This window comes from Orycteropus afer, unplaced genomic scaffold (assembly GCF_000298275.1).
Source record: "Orycteropus afer afer isolate SDZICR_OR568_19922 unplaced genomic scaffold, OryAfe1.0 scaffold00106, whole genome shotgun sequence".
In the NCBI taxonomy this organism is placed as follows: Eukaryota; Metazoa; Chordata; class Mammalia; order Tubulidentata; family Orycteropodidae; genus Orycteropus; species Orycteropus afer.
In genome coordinates, this window is record NW_006921693.1 from 6,362,482 (window position 1) to 6,381,783 (window position 19,302).

A 19,302-nucleotide genomic window follows, 5' to 3' on the forward strand; every position below is an offset into this window, starting at 1 on the left:
AATCAAACGAGTCACATGAACTTCCTGTTTCCCAGTACAAATAAAAGTTATGTTTACACTATGGTCTATTATAAAGTATGCAACGGCATTTTGAAAATGTTTGAAATATTGTGAGAACCACCAAAATGTGACACAGAGACATGAAGTAAGCACATGCCATTGGAAAAACGGCACTAGCACACTTGCTCAATGCAGGGTGGCCACACACCTTCCATTTGTAAAAAAACGCTGTATCTGTGAAGCACCAATGAAGTGAGATGTACCTGTACCAACAATGAGTAATTTCAATCTGAAAGTTAAAAAATCCCAATGGCACAAAAAATGAAATTCTTAACTATGAGTCTAACTAAGTATGTATAGGATTATGTATGCTGAAACCTACAAAACACTGACAACTGAAACCCAAGTTCTAAATAAATGGAAAGAGATTTGTTAAGATTTCAATTCTCCACAGTTTGATGATATATTACAATGACTGAAATCCCATCAAGATTTTGTGTAATGACTAGCTCATTCTAAAACTTATATGGAAAAGCAAAGGGACTAGAATAGCCGAAGTTAATTCTGAAAAAGAACCAAGTTGGAAAACTTTCACACTACACAATTTCAGTGACGAAAGGACAATGTATCGGTCAGTGAAACGGAATACAAAGCCCAGAAACAGACCCACACAGATACTGTCACATCATTTTTTGAGCTTTATTGAAGTATCATTTATATATCACAATATTCACTTGTTTTAAGTGTACAATTGAATATTCATTTGTTTTAAGTGTACAATTGATTTTTTAAAAAAATAAATTTAGTTGTACAGGCATTACCACTCCCAATTTTAGAACCTTTCCCTTGCTCCAAAAAGAATCCTTATGCCATTCCCATCCCCAGACGAATCTACCCTGTCTCTACGGATCTAACAACTGATTTTTTACAAGGTTGTAAAGACATTTCAGTTGAGAAAGGACAGTCTTTTCAAGACAGTGTCTTAATAACTGGGTGCCTGTATGTGAAAAATTAACCTGGTCATGCACCTAGCACCTAACCCAGAAATTAACTCAAAAATGAATCAAAGATTAATTGTAAAACAGAAAATTACAAAACTTTTCACATGAAAACACAGGGAAAATCTGCATGTTCTTGGGTTTGGTGATGAGATTTTAGAGACAGTATCAAAAGCTAAATCCAAAACATTATTAATATGTTGGATTTTATGAAAATTAAAAATTTGTTCTACAAGACAGTGCTGAGACAAGCCACAGACTGAAAATGGAAAACGTTTATATTCTGACAGGATACTGTAAAGCTAATGACTAAAACAAATAAACCTTGACCACTGTCCTCTCCTGGGTCAATCTGTTTCTCAGAGGTACACTTGGCTAAACTGAAACTACTTTGAACACAAAAGTAAATAAATTGTACATAAAAGGAGCCAGGATTCTCACTGTCAGAAGTTAAAAGCAGGGAAAGGAGGAAAGTTAGAGCGAACCCTGCAGTGCTACGGACAGACACAGAAATAGTTACGTCCATATGGAAGGCAATGTGCATACTTGTGTTTCCCAGCTCAGTTCACTGAAGAGTTCAGCCCAGAAGCAGCGACACCCTAGCAACAACAAGCACACCCAGCACCTGGACCTTGACTCCAATAAAAGGAACCAGGGTTCCTTGGAGAAGTGGCCGGCTCTGGGGCTGCAGCTGGAAAAATACTGGCAGTGACAGCAGTAAGAAATGTTGGAGGGAGGAAAAAAAGGATGGGGGCAAGTCAAAGGGAAAGAGGAGGCAACCTGGAAAAGCTCCCCAAGGTCAAAGCTGGAACAATATGCACCAAATAAACAACAGCATTAGATTACAGGAGCTCTGGTGGCACAGCACCTAAGGCATCTGACCGCTAACCAGAAGGCTGATGGTTCAAACCCACCAGCCACTCCTCAAAAGGAAGACTGGGCAATCCACTTCTGTAGAGATACTGAGCTGGAAACCCAAGGAGGGGTCGCTATGAGTCACATCCAACTCGATGGCAGTGAGTTTGTTTTTTGTTTGTGCATCAGATCATAACCCAAAGACTAACATAAACAGCCATGCACCTACACTAACAGGAGTAAATGACGGCATAAACGGAAGAAGTCGATAAATTTCCTTTAACAATTCTCCATTTTCTATGTAGATACTCTGACTCCAGAAGGTGGAGCTTAATTTCTCCCCTGGAGTGTGGGCTTAGTGGCTCATTTCCAAAGAAAGAATGGACATGGAAAAAACAGTAGCACTGGAAGAGACCCAGCAGACAGCACTGTTCAGAGAAGGCCCATCCCCCGTAACACACATCCACATCATGGACCCCAGAGTCACAGAGAAGGGTGTGTCACCCTTTAGTTTCTTCCTGAAAAAGTACAATCTCAATCTCATGACGAGAAAACACCAGGTAACCCCACACAGGTGACATCCCACAAAGGAACTGAGAGTGCTCTCCAAAAGGATCAAGGTCAACAAAGACCGAGAAACTGTCACAGCTGGAGACAACACAGGAGGCGTTGAAAGCTAACTGTGACGTGGCATCCTGGATTGGACCCCCGGAGAGAGAAAAGGCACTAGGAGAAAAACTGGTGAAAACCAGATCAAGCCTGTCATTGAGTCAATAGTACTGGAGCAAAGCGAGCTGCTGAGCTTTGACCAAAGTGCCATGTACGTAAGGTGTTACCATGAGAAGCAGCTAAGGGAAGGGCCTACAGCCATCTCTGGACTACCTTTGCAACTCTTCTGTAAATCTAAAATTATTCCAAAATAAAAAGGTTATTAGCAAATAACATTTATATATATTTTATACCATTTACATATCATTTATAGTATAGAATCATGTATCTATGAAAAACCAGCAGAGAAAGCATGGCATGCTTAAAACTTTAAAAGGGACTTACAGAAGATTATACACATTTTCAGTTATTGATCAACACCACAGTTTATTTGTAAACATGTTATATGTGTCAATAATCAAATTGACAACACTTTTATACACTTCATTGCATAATATTAACATCATACCAGAAAACAATTCACTGTACTCAGCTACAGTTTTGGTACTTTATATCTTTAAATACAAACTCTATTTGAAACACTGAACATAAAACAGAAACATGAGTGGCAGAGAAAATGAAAAATATTAATAGAAACCAACATTCCCTCAAAAAGAAATACAAAATCAACTGATTACTTATTAAAAAAGAAAACATTAAGAAAATCAGATGACTATTCTCTTTAAGAAATGACATAAAGTAGCATTTCTTCAGACCCACTGGAGAGGTGCAAACGTACCACACTAATTTCCCTGTCTCTGTTGATGTTCGCTCTTCTTTGTGTCCAAAGAATGTCTGCTGTGGTTGAAGCTACACTAAAGGGCAGGGGACAGGGAGAAGGGGGCATGAAGTCAAATGAATCACTTTAAACATTTGGGAAAAAAAAAAAAAAAAGCTGGATATAATTATTTAGTGAACCATCTTTGGCAAATAACAAAACTTTATAGATTTACCTTTTCACTGAACTGGACCCACACGCTGAGGATTTAAGAGATGCATTTCTACATGAGTTAAAGTATGAATGAAATAAGACAAATTCACAAAGTGAACACAAAGAGCAGCAGGCCTTACACTTTGCTACCACGACGCGATCCTCCCTCCCTGTGAGTATGAGCATCCGTCCGAAATCAGACAATCTCTCCTTACATACAAACCAAACTGACACATTTTTAAATACTTTCTCTAAAATTCATGATCTTATTAGGTTCATTTTTTTCCTCCATTATCTCTCTCTCAAAGGAAACATAGCAAGCAGCTTATCATTCTCATATTTTATGCTTTAAAATTCATCAACAACTAGGCTCACTGCCAACAACTACAAATATTCATTCTTTATTAGGGTGCATGTCATTCCATTAGACTTAAGATTGTTAATACATGAATAAATAAAATAACTACAGCTATTCTGAACAAAGCAAATGAAAATGAGATTAAAAAACTTTGATCAAATGAAGTACTTTACAACTTTCAGCTGAAAAACTGTAGAAGTTCCATACACATCTAACAGCACTAGGAATGTATAGTATCAATTAGTGGAAAACTCAGTGAGTAGTTCACAGTCATAAGAAATTAATATTGGTATGTATTTTTCCTCTTGTACACAAACATTTATAACATACACTCGGTTTCTACCTCATATACGACAAAGCAGAAAACTAAACATTACTCCACTTATCCCAAACGCAGCACGGGCTGTGCCACAGGTAGCCTGGTCCAGAATACTCAGTTCTACAGATAGGCCACGGTACTGAATGCATGGTTAGCTTAACAGTTTTAAGAAAGGCATGTATTTCCAGAAGTATGTTAAATACACAAATATCAGTTCTATAAACAACAAAAAATTATCAGCAAAAAATGTTTACAACATTCCCAAACTTTCTAATGCTTTAAGTGTTTTAGATACACACTACCTGACCAGTTAGTTTGGTTACAGTTTTAAACTAGCAAACAATTATTACTCTAGAGGAGCTAAACTCAATGTTAACACTGCACAAACTTCCTAAGGAAGGTAACCTGAAAAATCTAAAAAGTGATTCCAATTATTCTAATTAACGTTTGAGATACTAAAAGGATCAATGGCCCAAGAAACACTTAGAAATTACTCAATTTTTCCTTATCCTCAGAAACTACACACATAAATTTAAGATCCAGATTGTTTAAGAATGTGTCTTCACAGCAGGCTTATTATTAGAGTGTTCTGATCAGAAGACAGAGCCGTAGTGCTTCTAATGCGTAATTCTGACCTAAATCACAACTCTTGGTTTGAAAACATCAAATTCAGTTTCATAACAATTCATTGGTACAGCTACTAAACAAAAATTGGGTGAAGACATGCAGCAGCCACAGCTACTAAAGTGGAGGGAAAATAACTGATTTTTCTGTAAAGACTCTATGAAAAATATAAAGCCCAAAGTGAGTGACAACAGAAATCCACATACAAACACTGTTTAAAAATAGAATGTTTTCCAAAGCTTTTTGTAAGATGTCAATGAATCATTACAACCGTGTAAGTCAAGGTTAAGTTACAGGTAACTATGCTGACTTACACACCTTCAACACTGCTCAACTGAGGTACGTAATTTATAGACGTCCACAGGTACTCTTAATGCCCATCATATCATCTCTTGGTACTGGATGTTCACTGTTGTACAGTTTTGCTAATTTAAGTATCAAGAAACCTTTTTCAGAGGAAGAGTTCCATCTCTTCCCATGATCCCCTAGAATGTAGGTAACAAAATATAAAATTAAACAAGGTTTATGTTTGATAAACTAACATATAAAATTACCACTGCAATATTCGTAGTGACTGCTTATAAACACACAGTCATCAGAAAGCTATAAAGTATGTCTTCAGTTTTATAAAAGAAATGCAGATTGTCTCAAGGTACAAAGTATAGTGCTGGTTGCTCAGAAGCTCTTTGTTGCATTAGGATGTGCAAAAATGAACAAAACTTCAGCAAACATCACCATGTTCCCCAAACTTTGAACATCACTGGAGCATGAACTGCACTGCAGCAGCAGGATGCTGTCTAGGGGCTGGCCCTATAAAGCTAAAGCTGAGAAAGAAAGAGGCAGAACGTGGGAGCGACGAAGGCTGCAACCAAATTATTGCAAATGGAGGTTCGCTATAAGAAGTGAGGACGGTGACCGTCCACTCCACTCTGACAGGATTCCATCTTTGAATATCAAGTTCTTGGCTGGAAGTGGAACTCCCGCATCGGCATACGACGACTGTGAAAACAAACTTGGGAAACTAGCCTCACCGTGAATATCCAGTGTTGAAGCACTTTCCTAAGAGATGAAGAAATGTGAGAAAATTCCAGTCAATATCAAGTAAAACCACTGCATACAGCTAATGAGAAAGAGGGACCCTGAAGACCTGAGCAAGGACCCTTTTCCCACTTAGGTTCAGGGGCATCATTAAGAAGGGAATGAAAACAGCATTAGCATTTCTCTAGTTACTGATTTACTGCATTCTTACACAATTTCTTTTTGTATATTTTTAGAATAAAAGTAATCAATCAGTATAAGTGTATATGTACTTAACACACCCCATTATGGATACGTGCAAATGTTTTTCTAATGGAGAAGAGTACTCAGCTACCAATGTCTGTCTCTCACTTGACAACCACAACAGCCTCCTGACTGATCCTGCTTCCCCTCTTTCCCCTTTCTAATTTATTCTCCAAATAGTAACTAATAGCTTAAAACAGTCAATCAGAAGTCACATGGCTCTCTCCTGTTTAAAAGCCTTTAATAGCTTCTCACTGCACTCAGCATAAAACCCAAGCTCTTTCATATACTCCACAAGCCCCTCCCCCTCAACCTCACCACTGGCATTCTTTCATTTCCTGGCACACCAAGTACTCTCTTGACACAGGATCTGCTACCAAACCCTGCCTGGAATACGCTTTTCCATCCTTTAGGTTTCAGCTTATATATCATCTCTGTATCTATTTAAATTAGGTCTGTCTTTGGATTATAGAAGCTCTGGTAGTGCTGTGGTTAAACCATTGGGCTAGTAACCAAAAGTCAGTGGTTAGAACCCACCAGACGCTCTGCGGGAAAAAGACAAGGCTGTCTGCTTCTGTAAAGATTTACAGCCTTGGAAACTCTATGGAGCAGTTCTACTCTGTCTTACAGTCTCACTATGAGTTGGAATGGCAGGTTTTTCTGTTTTTTTTTTTTTTTTTTTTTTTTGGCTTCGCCATCATTTGACTCCTTCAATGCACTTACCAAAATCTGTAATCATTTACATGTTTTAACGTTGACTTAATTAGTCTCCTTCATATAACACTGTCAGCTACCTTAGTGTCTCCTACATCACTGTTTCCCCAGCACCTGGTACAGGGTCTGGCACAGAGTGATGTGCATATTTAATGAATGGTGAATGAAACAAAACTTCAAAAAACTGAACATTTCCTAATGCTGGATCATATATTCTGAACATAACTGTTCCATTCGAAGAGTCTATCTACATACCAAGTCTAGAGCATCCTTTCTTTCCTTCAGGGGGCAGAAAGGACAAAGGATACCGAGCACTGGCCTTCACTACCCACAGCGCAGTTGTATTAAGCAAAGTGTGCCACACCTGAGAACCAGCCCTTGCACATGGTGGCCACAGGAGTTGCCTGGCACATTTCTGCTGAATGAAGCATGGTACAGAATAAGGCCCCAAGCTGCAGACAGAAGAGCTGGCCAGTGGCATCATGTGCAAGCCTGTCAACTATGAATCCCAGAAGCTTTATTTATAAAATGAAGATAATACTTCTTTCATGTGCTGCTGTTGTGGAGACTTAAAAACAAACACAGAAATGTCTGATAGACTATAAGGTGCTATAAAACACGGGATCTTTTGTTACCTGGAATGAGTGAACAAAGTTAAGGACTTGTAGAGAGAGTTTTCTACTGGAATGTAAGAGGTTTTGAAGGCTGGAAAAAGGGGAAAAGGCAGATAAAAATAAGTACAATGACAACGAATATCTCACAACAGTTTAATTTTAGCAATTAAATACATTTATATATGTGTGTATATATATCCTACTAAACACCAAATTCTCTGAAAAACAACTCCAATGCTTCTGGTCAATAAAATTTCTGCATGGTTTAGTAATAATAATACATAATGAATGAAACAACATGTACTACCCAAAGCAGAAAAGTTACTGGGTAAAAAAGACGAAGTTATTATCAGATATAAACTATTAACTGAAAGAAAACTGAAAGTGAAGACTTAGGCACTTTGAGGGATGGCACCTATGAAACAAATGTCAAATATCCAGATCAATTTAAAACTACAACCTGATAAAATTTAACACTCATCATCTCACCCAAATTAAATCTTTTAATTTAAAATATGTAAAATGTTAACAATTATAATGGTGATCTTTACAATTTTATAGTATTTCCCCTTTTCCATGTATGTTATTTTTTCAGAGGATGGATGTTAAAAGTATTTGTCAGTTGAGCACTGCCATGTTCTGATATAATGATATAATCCACCTAAATGTCTCCTCCACACCACCCCAAAGACAACCATATTCAATGATGTTCTTTTCTGCTAACCCCGCCAGTCTCAGAACTGTTACAACATTGCCTCTTAGCAGCCATTCCCATGAGGACAGATTGCCATATGAGATAAAACCTACATGTCGTTTCTGATAATACATGCCTATTTTAGAAAATGCGCAGAGTGAAGAAAATATGGAAACCCACTGCAAGAGATAATTACTATCAACATAACTTAAGTGTGTGTGGTTAATTGCCTCCATGAAGAACTGCCTCCTTTGCCTTGAGACCAGAATTGGATCAAAAGGGGGAATATATAGAACAGCACTTCAAATTCTCATGGACTCTAGACTTCTTAGAGCCATGAAGATGAGATGAACCCCTGAAACTACTGCCCTGAAATAATCTTTAAACCTTAAACCAAAAATATCCCCTGCAGTCTTCTCAAAACAAAAAAACAAAAACTAAACAACAGTTTAGCTTAACTAGTAAAGAATGTCTGCCTTTAGCACTATGCTCTTTTAAGAACAATTTTATGGGATCGAATTGATAACAGCAACTCAAAAGATGAGACAGGAACCTAAGAAGGCGACTGGGGCAGGAACAACCCAGAAAAGGAGGATGAGGAGGATGGCTGCACAACTCAGAGAATGTCATCAGAGTCACTGAGTGGCACATGCAGGGACTGCTGAATTGGTGTATGTCGTGCTGTGTATATTCTCAACCACAAAAACAAAATAAATAAAAAGTTTTTTAAAAAAGGCGAGAAGGAAAAGTACACAAGAGGAATTTTCTGTGAACAGTTATATATTAAAAATACTAGGATCATATTCCATACACATGACCATTTTACCACACTCGTGGAAACTGGGTAAATAAGTAAATATACTATTAATTGTAATTACCCAAAACATTATGCCTAAAATGTTTCTGTGTGCCTTATTTCTGATCTACTTAAGTTCAAATCCTTTAAACTAGCAGTTTTCATTCAATCAACAAATATATACAAGTAATTACTCTGTTTGGAACAAAAGAAAGTAAGATACAGTAACTACTTGGTTTTAAAAAAAACCTAGGAGATAAAAAGATGACAATAAATACATACTCACCTCTCTTTTCTGCAAAGGCCATGTGTAGCAATTTTCCTACAAACTTTCTGATTTAACTCAGAACTAAAGAGTGGAATTCCAAAGCACAATTCGAGAGGAACCCAATCCGCTTCTGTTGTAGCAGCTATAAGAGGACACGTAAGCGCATTATTGTAACCGACATGGGCCTCTCACTACTGACTAGGGTTCTTAGCCTGAGGTCCACCGCTTCCTCCTGCCCAAGTGCTATCCACCAAGAGGTTTGGCAGGGGAAGGGCTCAGAGGAGGCCACTGAATATTTGAAATAGGATCAGTATTTTTGGAGTATGTACATGTTTCTGGGGAAAAAGTATTCAACAGATGCACAAAGTAGTCTTCTGCCCAGAAAGGATATTACAAGACATCTACAATATGAGAGAACAGACCAAAATACTTAATACAGGAATAATGAAAGTCGAGCCATTATTTTCAGGTATTTTTATAAAACTTCCCAATGTACAAAAAATTTCTAAGAAAATGCCTATAAAAGGTCCATTATGGATAATAAAAACAGACGAGTGACATCCAAATGACTTAACAGAAAAGCTAAAATTCAGAAAGCAGTCTAATAAGATTACAAATAACTTTTAAAGTCTTACCAGAGTTTTGCTTCATTGTTGAATCTATAGTCACTTCCTCAATGACCATTTCAAATGACTCTGTGCTCCCATTTACATCTGAGCCAGAAGCCAAATCAGGTTCTCCTTGTAATTCAGAGGACACACACAACGTTAGGGTTCTAGAAGCCAGCATAAATTGTCAATAAATATCTCATATGCCAATCTGATCCCGTGGGAATGGCTGCTGAGAGGCAATGTTATAACAGTTCTGAGACTGGCGGGTATAGCAGAAAAGAGCATCATTGATTACGGCTCTTTGGGGTGGTGTGGAGGAGACATTTGGGTGGATTATATCAATAAATTGTCAGTTAAGTCCATAAAGAGGACTTCGGGCATAGTAATGATAATGAGGAAGAAAATGAACAGTCTTTGCCCTAATGCCATGGTTCTTAGTTGGGGCAATCTTGTTCCCAGGGGACACTGGCACTATCTGAAGATGTGCTGGGTCATCATGACCAGAGGAGGAGGATGGTACTGTTACTGAAGGATGCTGTATATCCCACGATGCATGCACAGCCTCCTCTAACAGAGAACCAACCAGCTCAAAGTATAAATACTGCAGACACGAAGAAACCCTGGCCTAACATAACCAAGACGGAAAACGTAAAACACAAGCTTAGACTTTTGCTGAGATCATTACTGAAATATCTTAGCTGATATCCTAGCTTCTGTTCAAACCACTTCTATATGTCTTCCACACGACCATCCCCATGGAAACCCACAGTCAGATTAAGATTACGTTAAACTCAAAACCAATTATTTCCATTCAAAACAAGGTGCTGACTAACCTCTCTCATCTGAAGCGTCACTGAGTTTTCTACTTGCAAGTTGACTAGAAGCATTCAGCATGGTGACATAGCCACAGAAATGCTGCAAGTCCACTTTGGTCCTTAAGACTTGTAATGCTTTATGAACACCCATATTGACACGAGTAAACTCTAAGAACAAAGAATTGATACAGTTCAGTGAACAGTCTTGGAACAGAACACCAAACACTTAAATATGCTTTTCCTTTGTTAAACAATTCTTAGAACTACTTTTATACTGGTTTATACTTTTATCTATAAATGGAGAAAAGACTGAAATTGTTAAGATTTCATATTACTTGGTTGTACAATCAACACCAATGGAAGCAGTAGTCAAGACATCAGACAATGTATTGTACTGGGCAAATCTGCTGGAAAAGACTTCTTTGAAGTGCTGAAGAGCAAAGATGTCTCCTTAAAGACTAATATGCACCTAACAAAGATGTCTCCTTAAAGACTAATATGCACCTAACCCAAGTCATGGTATTTTCAATCGCCTCCTATGTATATGAGAGCTGGACAATGAATAAGGAAGACCGAAGAAGAGCTTTTGAGGTGTGGTGTTGGCGAAGAACACCGAAGGTTCCATGGACTGCCAAAAGAACAAACCAATCTGTCCTGGAAGAAGTACAGCCAGAATGCTCCTTGGAAGTGAGAATGGCCAGACTTCATCTCACCTACTTTGGTCATGCTGTCAGAAGGGAACATTCCCTGGAGAAGGACATCATGCTTGGTCAAGGGGAAGGTCAGCGAAGAAGGGGAAGACCCTCAACGAGATGGACTGATACAGTGGCTGCAATGATGAGCTCGAGTACAGCAAGGATTGTGAGGCTGGCACAGGACCGGGCAGTGTTTCATTCTGCTGTGCACAGGGTCACTATGAGTTGGAGCCGACTCAATGGTACCTAACAATAACAACTTATTTTTATCTATCAAGATTCATTTCAATGATGAAGTATCTGTGAATGCAAAAGGATGTTGTGCACATATAATGTAATTACAGTTTCCAGGAGGCATTTGTTGTATGAGAACAAGTTATGTGTTTTTATGTAAGCTAAGAGGGGCCCCATCAGCATTGTGGTAAATTGTGGTCAATGTCATGTCATGAGACAAAGTGTATGTGAACTGCTATATGGAAAGTGAATTTGCTCTGTAAATTTTCACCGTTCACAATAAAAAATAATAATAAAAATTTTTAAAAAAGAAAAAAGAGGGGCCATCAGTGGTACATTCTCCAGGTTTCTCTGTGTTTCCAGTTTGTCTCAAATACTTACTTGGAGAGTAGACTAGGAAATTTATTAAATACACATTACATGTTCTTTCAACTTCAGAAAAAGTGCAATTATTCATATTGAATCTATAGCTAACAATATACTTACAACTATATCTCTAATCAATTAGTGATTATCTCAAGTCCTCATAAATGTGTGAAGTTATACAGATATTTTATACCCAAATGAGCCCTGGTAGCACAAGGGTTAAAACACTCAGCTGCTAACCAAAATATGTGGTTTAAACCTACCAGCTGATTTGCAGGAGAAAGACACGACTGTTTGCTTCTGTACCGATTTATGGCCTTGGAAGCCTATGGGGAAGTTCTGCTCTGTCCTTCAGGGTTGCTACGAGTCAGAATAAACTTAATGGCAACAGTTTATTTTTTTCTGCTACCTAAATACGAAAACCAAACCAAATTCACTGCCATCGAGTCAATTCCAACTCACAGTGGCCCAAAGGACAGAGTAGAACTGCCCCACAGGGTTTCCCGGGCTGTAAATCTTTATGGAAGCAGATTGCCTCATCTCTCTCCTGTGGAGCAGCTGGTGGGTTTGAACCACCCACCTTTTGATTAGCAGTCCAATGTTTTAACCACAGTACCACCAGGGCTCCTTCCCAAATATGAATATACCTCTTTTTTTTTTTTTTTTTTAAATTCATACAATAATCTCCCAAGGCAAAGAATTCACTAATCAATTTTTGAGATTTTATAAATTTTAAGATCTTGTTGCCACTATTTTGTATCTTCAGGCAGACAATGATTTTTTTCATGTAGAATTTATAAAGTATTATAGGATTAAATGACAAGGTTTGGTTTCAGAAAAAATATTTATTTCTGAATAGAGGATACTCTTTGGAAGAGAAAACTCAAGTTTCTTCACATTTATTCCTAACAGACAGAAAGAAGCATTTACATTCAAACATGAAGCTTCTGCAGTCGAGCCGTGAAAAGACAATGACGCTGATAAAGTAGGTGACAGCAATGGCTAATACTGTGATAAAACAGAAGTTCTTCTATCACTTCATGTAAGTTGAATTACTTGAGCTATTCACTGCTCTAACATCCATGTAATACAGCTCTAAAACCAGGTTAGATGACAGCACAGCAGCTTTGCATGGAGTAGTAAACAGAAGTGCTAAATAAATACACCAAAGTCTTAATCAGATGGAATTTTTCTTTTGAAAACACAGTTTCTTCATATTCAACACTGAAAAGCTCTCTTCTATGTTACTACAAGGAAAAAGAACTTGCTTTCACAGGAATTCTCTATCTTTCATCAAATGTAGGTTAGTTCACCCACAATTCTAGAGAAAATAATACACAGTACTTTCCCCTGCCATCCTTGATCCTAGCTTACATGATTACAGCTCAAAACCCTGCATTCACCCAAATCCTAACAGCAAAAGGAAAATATAACTGTAAAAATAAATGTGGAAACAGGAAACACATGCTGAGTGATCTATAAATGTTAAGGTAGTATACAAATATTTATTAGTATCCAGTTCTAAATTAGCTAAAATAATAGTAATAATAATAATATAAAACCTGACTAAAAAAAATTAAAATATGAAGTCATTGAAGTTCTAGTAGCAGTCTGTATGTATACATTGTACACATATGCAAAATGATTAATCTGTAAAATGAGGAGGTAAATTTCACTTTGGATACTATCATGGACTGAATGGTGTCCCTCCAAAATATGTGTCAATTTGGGCCATGATTCTCAGTGGTCTGGCAGTTACATAGTGAAGTAATCCAGTGGTTATGTAATGATGTAACCATCCCCCATGATGTGATTTGAAGCAATCAGCCAATCAGTTGTAAGAGGATTAGTATAGGATGCAACATCCTTACCCAGGTCACATCCTTAATCTGATACAAGAAGAGTTTCCTGCATCACCCTTTATCTTACAGAGAAAGAAGGGAGGAGAGGGGGAAGGACTTCATGGCCACCAAGAAAGAAGAACTGGGAGCAGGGCACATTCTTTGAACTGGGGGTCCCTGGGCTGACAACCTCCTAGACTTAGGGGAAGACTGGTGCCAAGACACATGGCAATCCCAAGGGACACCTGGCACACAGATTTTGAAAGAAGGTGAAGCCCTTCCCCCAGAACTGACAGAGAGAGAAAGCCTTCCCCTACAGCTAGTGTGCTGAATTTGGACTTCTACCCTCCTAAACTGTGAAAGAATAAAGTCATCTGTTAAAGCCATTCACTTGTGTTACCTCTGTTACAGGTGCACTAGAGAACTAAGACAGAATTTGGTATCATGAGTATCATGAGTGGGGGGCTGCTCTAGCAGATACCTGTATGCGGACGTGGTTTTGGAAGTGGGTAATGAGTAGAGGCTGGAAGAGTTTTAAGGTACCCAACAGTAAGTGCCTAGATTGCCTTGAAAAGGCATTATGGAATTATGGGCATAAATGGTAACTGGTGAGAGTTCAGAAGGACGTAAAGAGAGCTACAACACCAGAGATGATGCAGACAGTGAGAAGTAGAGGCAGAGAAATAGCAGCAACAGAACCAGGAGCCCCATGCAATACAGTCAGGAGTCAATCCATGGAGCAGGAGAGTTAAGTGCCTCTGGACAGGAGGCTTTCAATGGCAGACGGGTGCCTCTGGACACTTGTCAACACAGCTAGATTTTGCCAACCAATGGAGTGAGAGAGCTAAGCACTTTCATGCTGAAGCTTGCTAACAGAGTGGAGTGCCTCGACGCATTTACCAGTAGAGCTAAAGATCTTTTTTAACACTTGCCCAAGCCGGGCAGAGGCCAGGCTAACTCAAGAGGCCTGAGGGGCCGAGAGGCCAAGTAACCAGGAAACAGAAGTGAAGAGACATGGAGCCTGGGAAGCAGTGCTGCTTCATTCTCAAAGAGTAGGGCCACAGCTTGGGGTCTCAAAGGGTGGAATCACAGTCTGTGGGTCTCCAAAGGTGAGGCTACAGCCTCCCAGCCTTCAGAGTCAGATTTTCACCAACTTTGCCTGAGAGTTTGGGGCTGCCGTTGACAGGGGGTGTGGCTAAAGCGACTACCCAAAGCTGAGGGGGAAGAGTTGCCATGCCCATGGGGGAGAACAGGGTCTGCCAGGGCTGAAGGGTGGGGTTGCCACTCAGCTAGACTGGGAGAATGGGTCTGCTCAAAGTCAAGGGAGCAGAGTTGCCCTCCCAGGGGACTGGAAAACAGGGCTGAAGCCCAGGGCCAAGGGATTTTGGATTCTACACAGAATTCAAAGAGCAAGGCCAACACCTAGAATCTGGAGGGCAGGGCCACTACCTAGATGGACTGAGAACAGGGGATTATTTTCAAGCTTTGAGCACTACTGCAAATTGTTCTGCTAGGTTCTGGACTTGCTTGGTACCTCTTATCCCTTCTTTCACTCTGATTTCTCCCATTTGTAATGGAAATGTCCACCTTGTGCCTGTTCCACAACTCTACTTTGGAAGCAGATAATTCATAGGCTAGATTCAGAAATGAAGAAAAATTTAGCCCTATGAAGGAATCTGGACTTAGATTTAACATTTTTAGGATAGTATGATGGGGTGAAAGTGTTTGCACATGGCAAAGACATGAATTTTAGGGGGCCAAAGGATGAAATGTCACAGATTGAATTATGTCCCCCAAAACGTCAACCTGGTAAGCCATGATTCTCAGTGGTTTGGAAAAATGTAATTTATTAGTCATGTAATGATGTAATCTTCCCCCATGATGGGATCTGATGTGACTAGCCAATCAGTTATAATGGAATTAGAGTGGGATGTAACACCTTTACTCAGGTCATAGCCCTGATTCAACACAAGGGGAGTTTCCCTGGGGTGTGGCCTGCCTCAACTTCTATCTTACAAGTAATAAAAGGGAGAAGAGAGGGAGAGATCTCATAACCACCAACAAAACAGAGCTGAGAGCAAAGCATGTCCTTTGGACCTGAGGTCCCTACACTGAGAAGCTTCTAAACTCAGGGGAAGATTGATGCCAAGACATATGGCAATCTCCAAAGAATGCCAGGCCAGAGATGTTGAAAGGAGACAAAGATCTTCTGCCAGAGCCAACAGAGAGAAAGCCTTCCCCTAGAGGTGGCACCCTGAATTTGGATTTTTAGCTTCCCGAACTGTGAGAGAATACAGTTGTTTTTTTAAAGCCATCCCATATATGTTGTTGTTATGTGCTGTCGAGTCAGACCCAACTCATAGTGACCCTTCCTTGGGTTTCCGAGGCAGCATCACTACGGAAGTAGATTGCCCAACCTTCCTTCCGAGGAGTGGCTGGTGTATATGCAATATATGTGTGTGTGTGTGTGTGTGTACATATATATACACATATACATACACACACACAGTGTGGTATCACTATTATAGTAGCACTATAAACTAAGACAGATACTTTAAAAAGACCTCCTCTTCTTCCCCACAAAAAACACTATGTAATGGTAGGAAAAAAATCAGCTTCCTAAGCCTAAAATACTTCCTATAATTTATCTTTTCTCCAACTCCAACTTCCACGCATACAACACAAGGAAACTAAAAATTTGCGCACACAGAAAATCGTGTCCTCCCTCAAGGCAGGTACCTATCTACTCACTCTCCTTACCTCTAAGACAGAGTATTCTTCCAAAGGTCTTAAACAGGTCTTCTCATTCTATCCAGTTTTGTGGGAAAAGGCACACGACAGAAAACTATCCTTTGCCAATATGTTTTAATAGCACAAGGATAAAGCCCTAAAACCTAAAGATTTTAAGAAGTCCCTTCCAGCTCTGTTTTCCATCAAATTATTGTCATTATTAAGGAAAAAGAAGTCAAATGGATACAATTCAGAAGTAAAGTACCTCCTTGTAGTTCTGTCTCATCCAATGGAAATGGTATATGGATAGTTTCTCCTATCCCATGCAAACCATGTCCCTAAACATAAAGAAACAAAAAAGTTGATAAGATATTAAAAACCTGTATTTCCAATAATCAGTATTCAGAAAATAAATGATGGTGCATGTGACAGTCCACATTAATACTCTAACAAAATGCTTTCAATAATTTTCTATGGCAAGTGAAAACATCTTACATGTATATTAACTTTTAAGAAAATGTTTCTCAAAGTGGGTCATGGGCTAATAAAAAAAAAACAGGGTGATTTAACAGGTCAGCCAAGAGAAGACTGGATGATGTCCCTGTGCACCTGCATAAGGGTTAGCTACGGTTCTGGAGAAAAGTGGTGGAAGAATCCCCAGAATCACGTGGCATACCACGGAATAGGAATCCAAAACCCAAAAACTAGCACTGAAATACATACAAAGTTATTTGCTATAACATTATAATTATAAATAACTGGAAAGAACAAAATGCCTATCAATAGGAGACTGGTTAAATAAATTACAGTATATCATTTTTTAATGTAGCTACAGAAATATTCACAGTATTTCTTAAAATGCATCTTTTCCTTTCTATTCTTTTTACCACTTCTCTGATCTGGGATGTCCCCTCATCTCTTATCCAAACTAATACACAGAATCTCAATTGGTCATCTTGCTTCAGGTATCCACCCATTCTCAACACAGTGCTCAAACTGATCTTCCTAGAACACAACTGACATGTTAATGCCCTGCTTACTTAGCAGCCAGTGCTGGTTGCCATTACCTATAGGTTAAAGTCAAAGCACTGTAGCAGGGCATGCAAGGTATGTCATGCTCCAGGGTCTGATTAATTCTCCAGATCATCTCGGAGCAGGACAGACAGGACTCTTTCAAAGGTCTTAAACAGATTTTCTCATGCTATCAGATCTTTGCAGAAAAAGGCAAATTCCAGAAAACTATCTTGCCAATACTCTTTAAGAGCAGAATGGTACAACCCTAAAATGTGTAAGAAATATTCAGAACAGACAATTCTAGGGAAGGAGACAATAGATTAGTGATTGTTTAGGGTTAGGGAAAAGGAGAGAAGAGGGTTTCTTTCTGAGTTTATGAGAAATGCAAAACTTGATTGTGTTAAAGGCTGCACATATCTATGAATTTACTAACCACCACTGACTTACGCACATTAAAGGAGTGAATTATATGGTACATGAATTATATCTCAATTAAAAATTTTTTTTTGGCTTTGTGCTTTTATAAATGGTCAGACAGCTAACAAAAGGTGAGGCTGAATTCAATCTGATTCTAACTTCAAAGCCTATGTTGTTTCTACCAACCCTCACTGCTACAGAAAGAGTCAGGACCAAAACCTAGCTCTCTGATTTCTTACGTTCCAGCTTTACAAATTTCAAATGACTAGCAAACTACGATCTAAAAAACAAAATCCATTTTATTTAAAGTAAGATAATAGTACCTGAATTAAAACTGCAGAATGTGTTAAAGCATCATTCAACATTGTGAGCACATTTGAAGTAGGAACTACCCCGGGATCATGACCCCAAGACGTTATTAGTAATCGATCATAACCCTACATGAAAAAAGAAGTGAGACAAAAATGGCACTTTGAAATAAGAAAACAGTTTAAAAAACAATCTATAATACTGCTCAACAATTTCTACCCTCCTCAAGGGAGGGGGGAGGGGCACCTTACACAACATACCTGGAATATATCTGGCAATTTTCGAAGTCTTGTACCCTTGGACAGTAAGAGGGATGGTGGTCCTTGCCCAGTGATATGGTAAATGTACAGTTTAAACCAGACAGAACTGACTTCTGGGATAGCTGGTCCAATATGCTACAATCACAAAACAGGTAAGTAGTAATGCTTATCTAAATTAGCCAAACTCCCCAAGTGAGTAAGTATAGCCTTATATAAATAGCTAGTGCCTCATATCAATGGCAATTTCTATGATCCTTTTGGGAAAGAAATTTTAAATGCTCTATTCAAATGGTTACAATTTTATACTGGAATTAAGAAAGCATGTCCAATCACAGCCATTAGGAGCATGGACTCTGAAGCACACTGCCCAAGCTTGACTCTTGACTCCATCATCCCAAACATACCACCTTAAGAATGTAACTGAACCCCACTCTGCCTCATTTTGTTCATCTGTAAAATGGCAATAAAATATCCACTGCATGAGGGTGCTGCAAGGTTGTTCAGAAAGGCTTAAAATAGCACTTGGCATATAAGTGCTATACCAAAGTTTTGGCTATTACTATCATTAATGACGTACAATTTTTCATAAAAGGGACCACCTATCCATCCATCCACTCCTCGGAAGGAAGGTTGGGCATTCCTACTTCCGTAGTGATACTGCCTTGGAAACCCAAGGTGGGGTCGCTATGAGTCGGGGCCGACTCGATCGCAAATAACAACAACAACATCCATCCATCCATTGATCTTACCACATTTAGACAGTTAATGGATTCCTACTATGCCTAGAAGCTGTGTTAAAGAATAGAAGGAAGGTGGGGGAGATGGGATGGAGACAAATACGTATTTTAAA

General features: G+C 38.9%; 1 protein-coding gene across 1 annotated transcript in view; it reads right to left on the minus strand.

Moving 5' to 3' along the window:
* Positions 1-5,666: 5,666 nt before the first annotated feature.
* Positions 5,667-19,302, minus strand: part of FAM91A1 (family with sequence similarity 91 member A1) — a 49,210-nt gene continuing 35,574 nt past the window's right edge. The window contains exons 15-22 of the mRNA XM_007943428.1: positions 18,453-18,587; positions 18,207-18,320; positions 16,718-16,790; positions 10,605-10,754; positions 9,796-9,900; positions 9,179-9,302; positions 7,424-7,493; positions 5,667-5,852 (exon numbers count right to left, since the gene is read on the minus strand). Of these exons, the coding sequence (XP_007941619.1) occupies positions 5,667-5,852; positions 7,424-7,493; positions 9,179-9,302; positions 9,796-9,900; positions 10,605-10,754; positions 16,718-16,790; positions 18,207-18,320; positions 18,453-18,587 (957 nt within the window). The remainder of the gene's footprint in view (positions 5,853-7,423; positions 7,494-9,178; positions 9,303-9,795; positions 9,901-10,604; positions 10,755-16,717; positions 16,791-18,206; positions 18,321-18,452; positions 18,588-19,302) is intronic.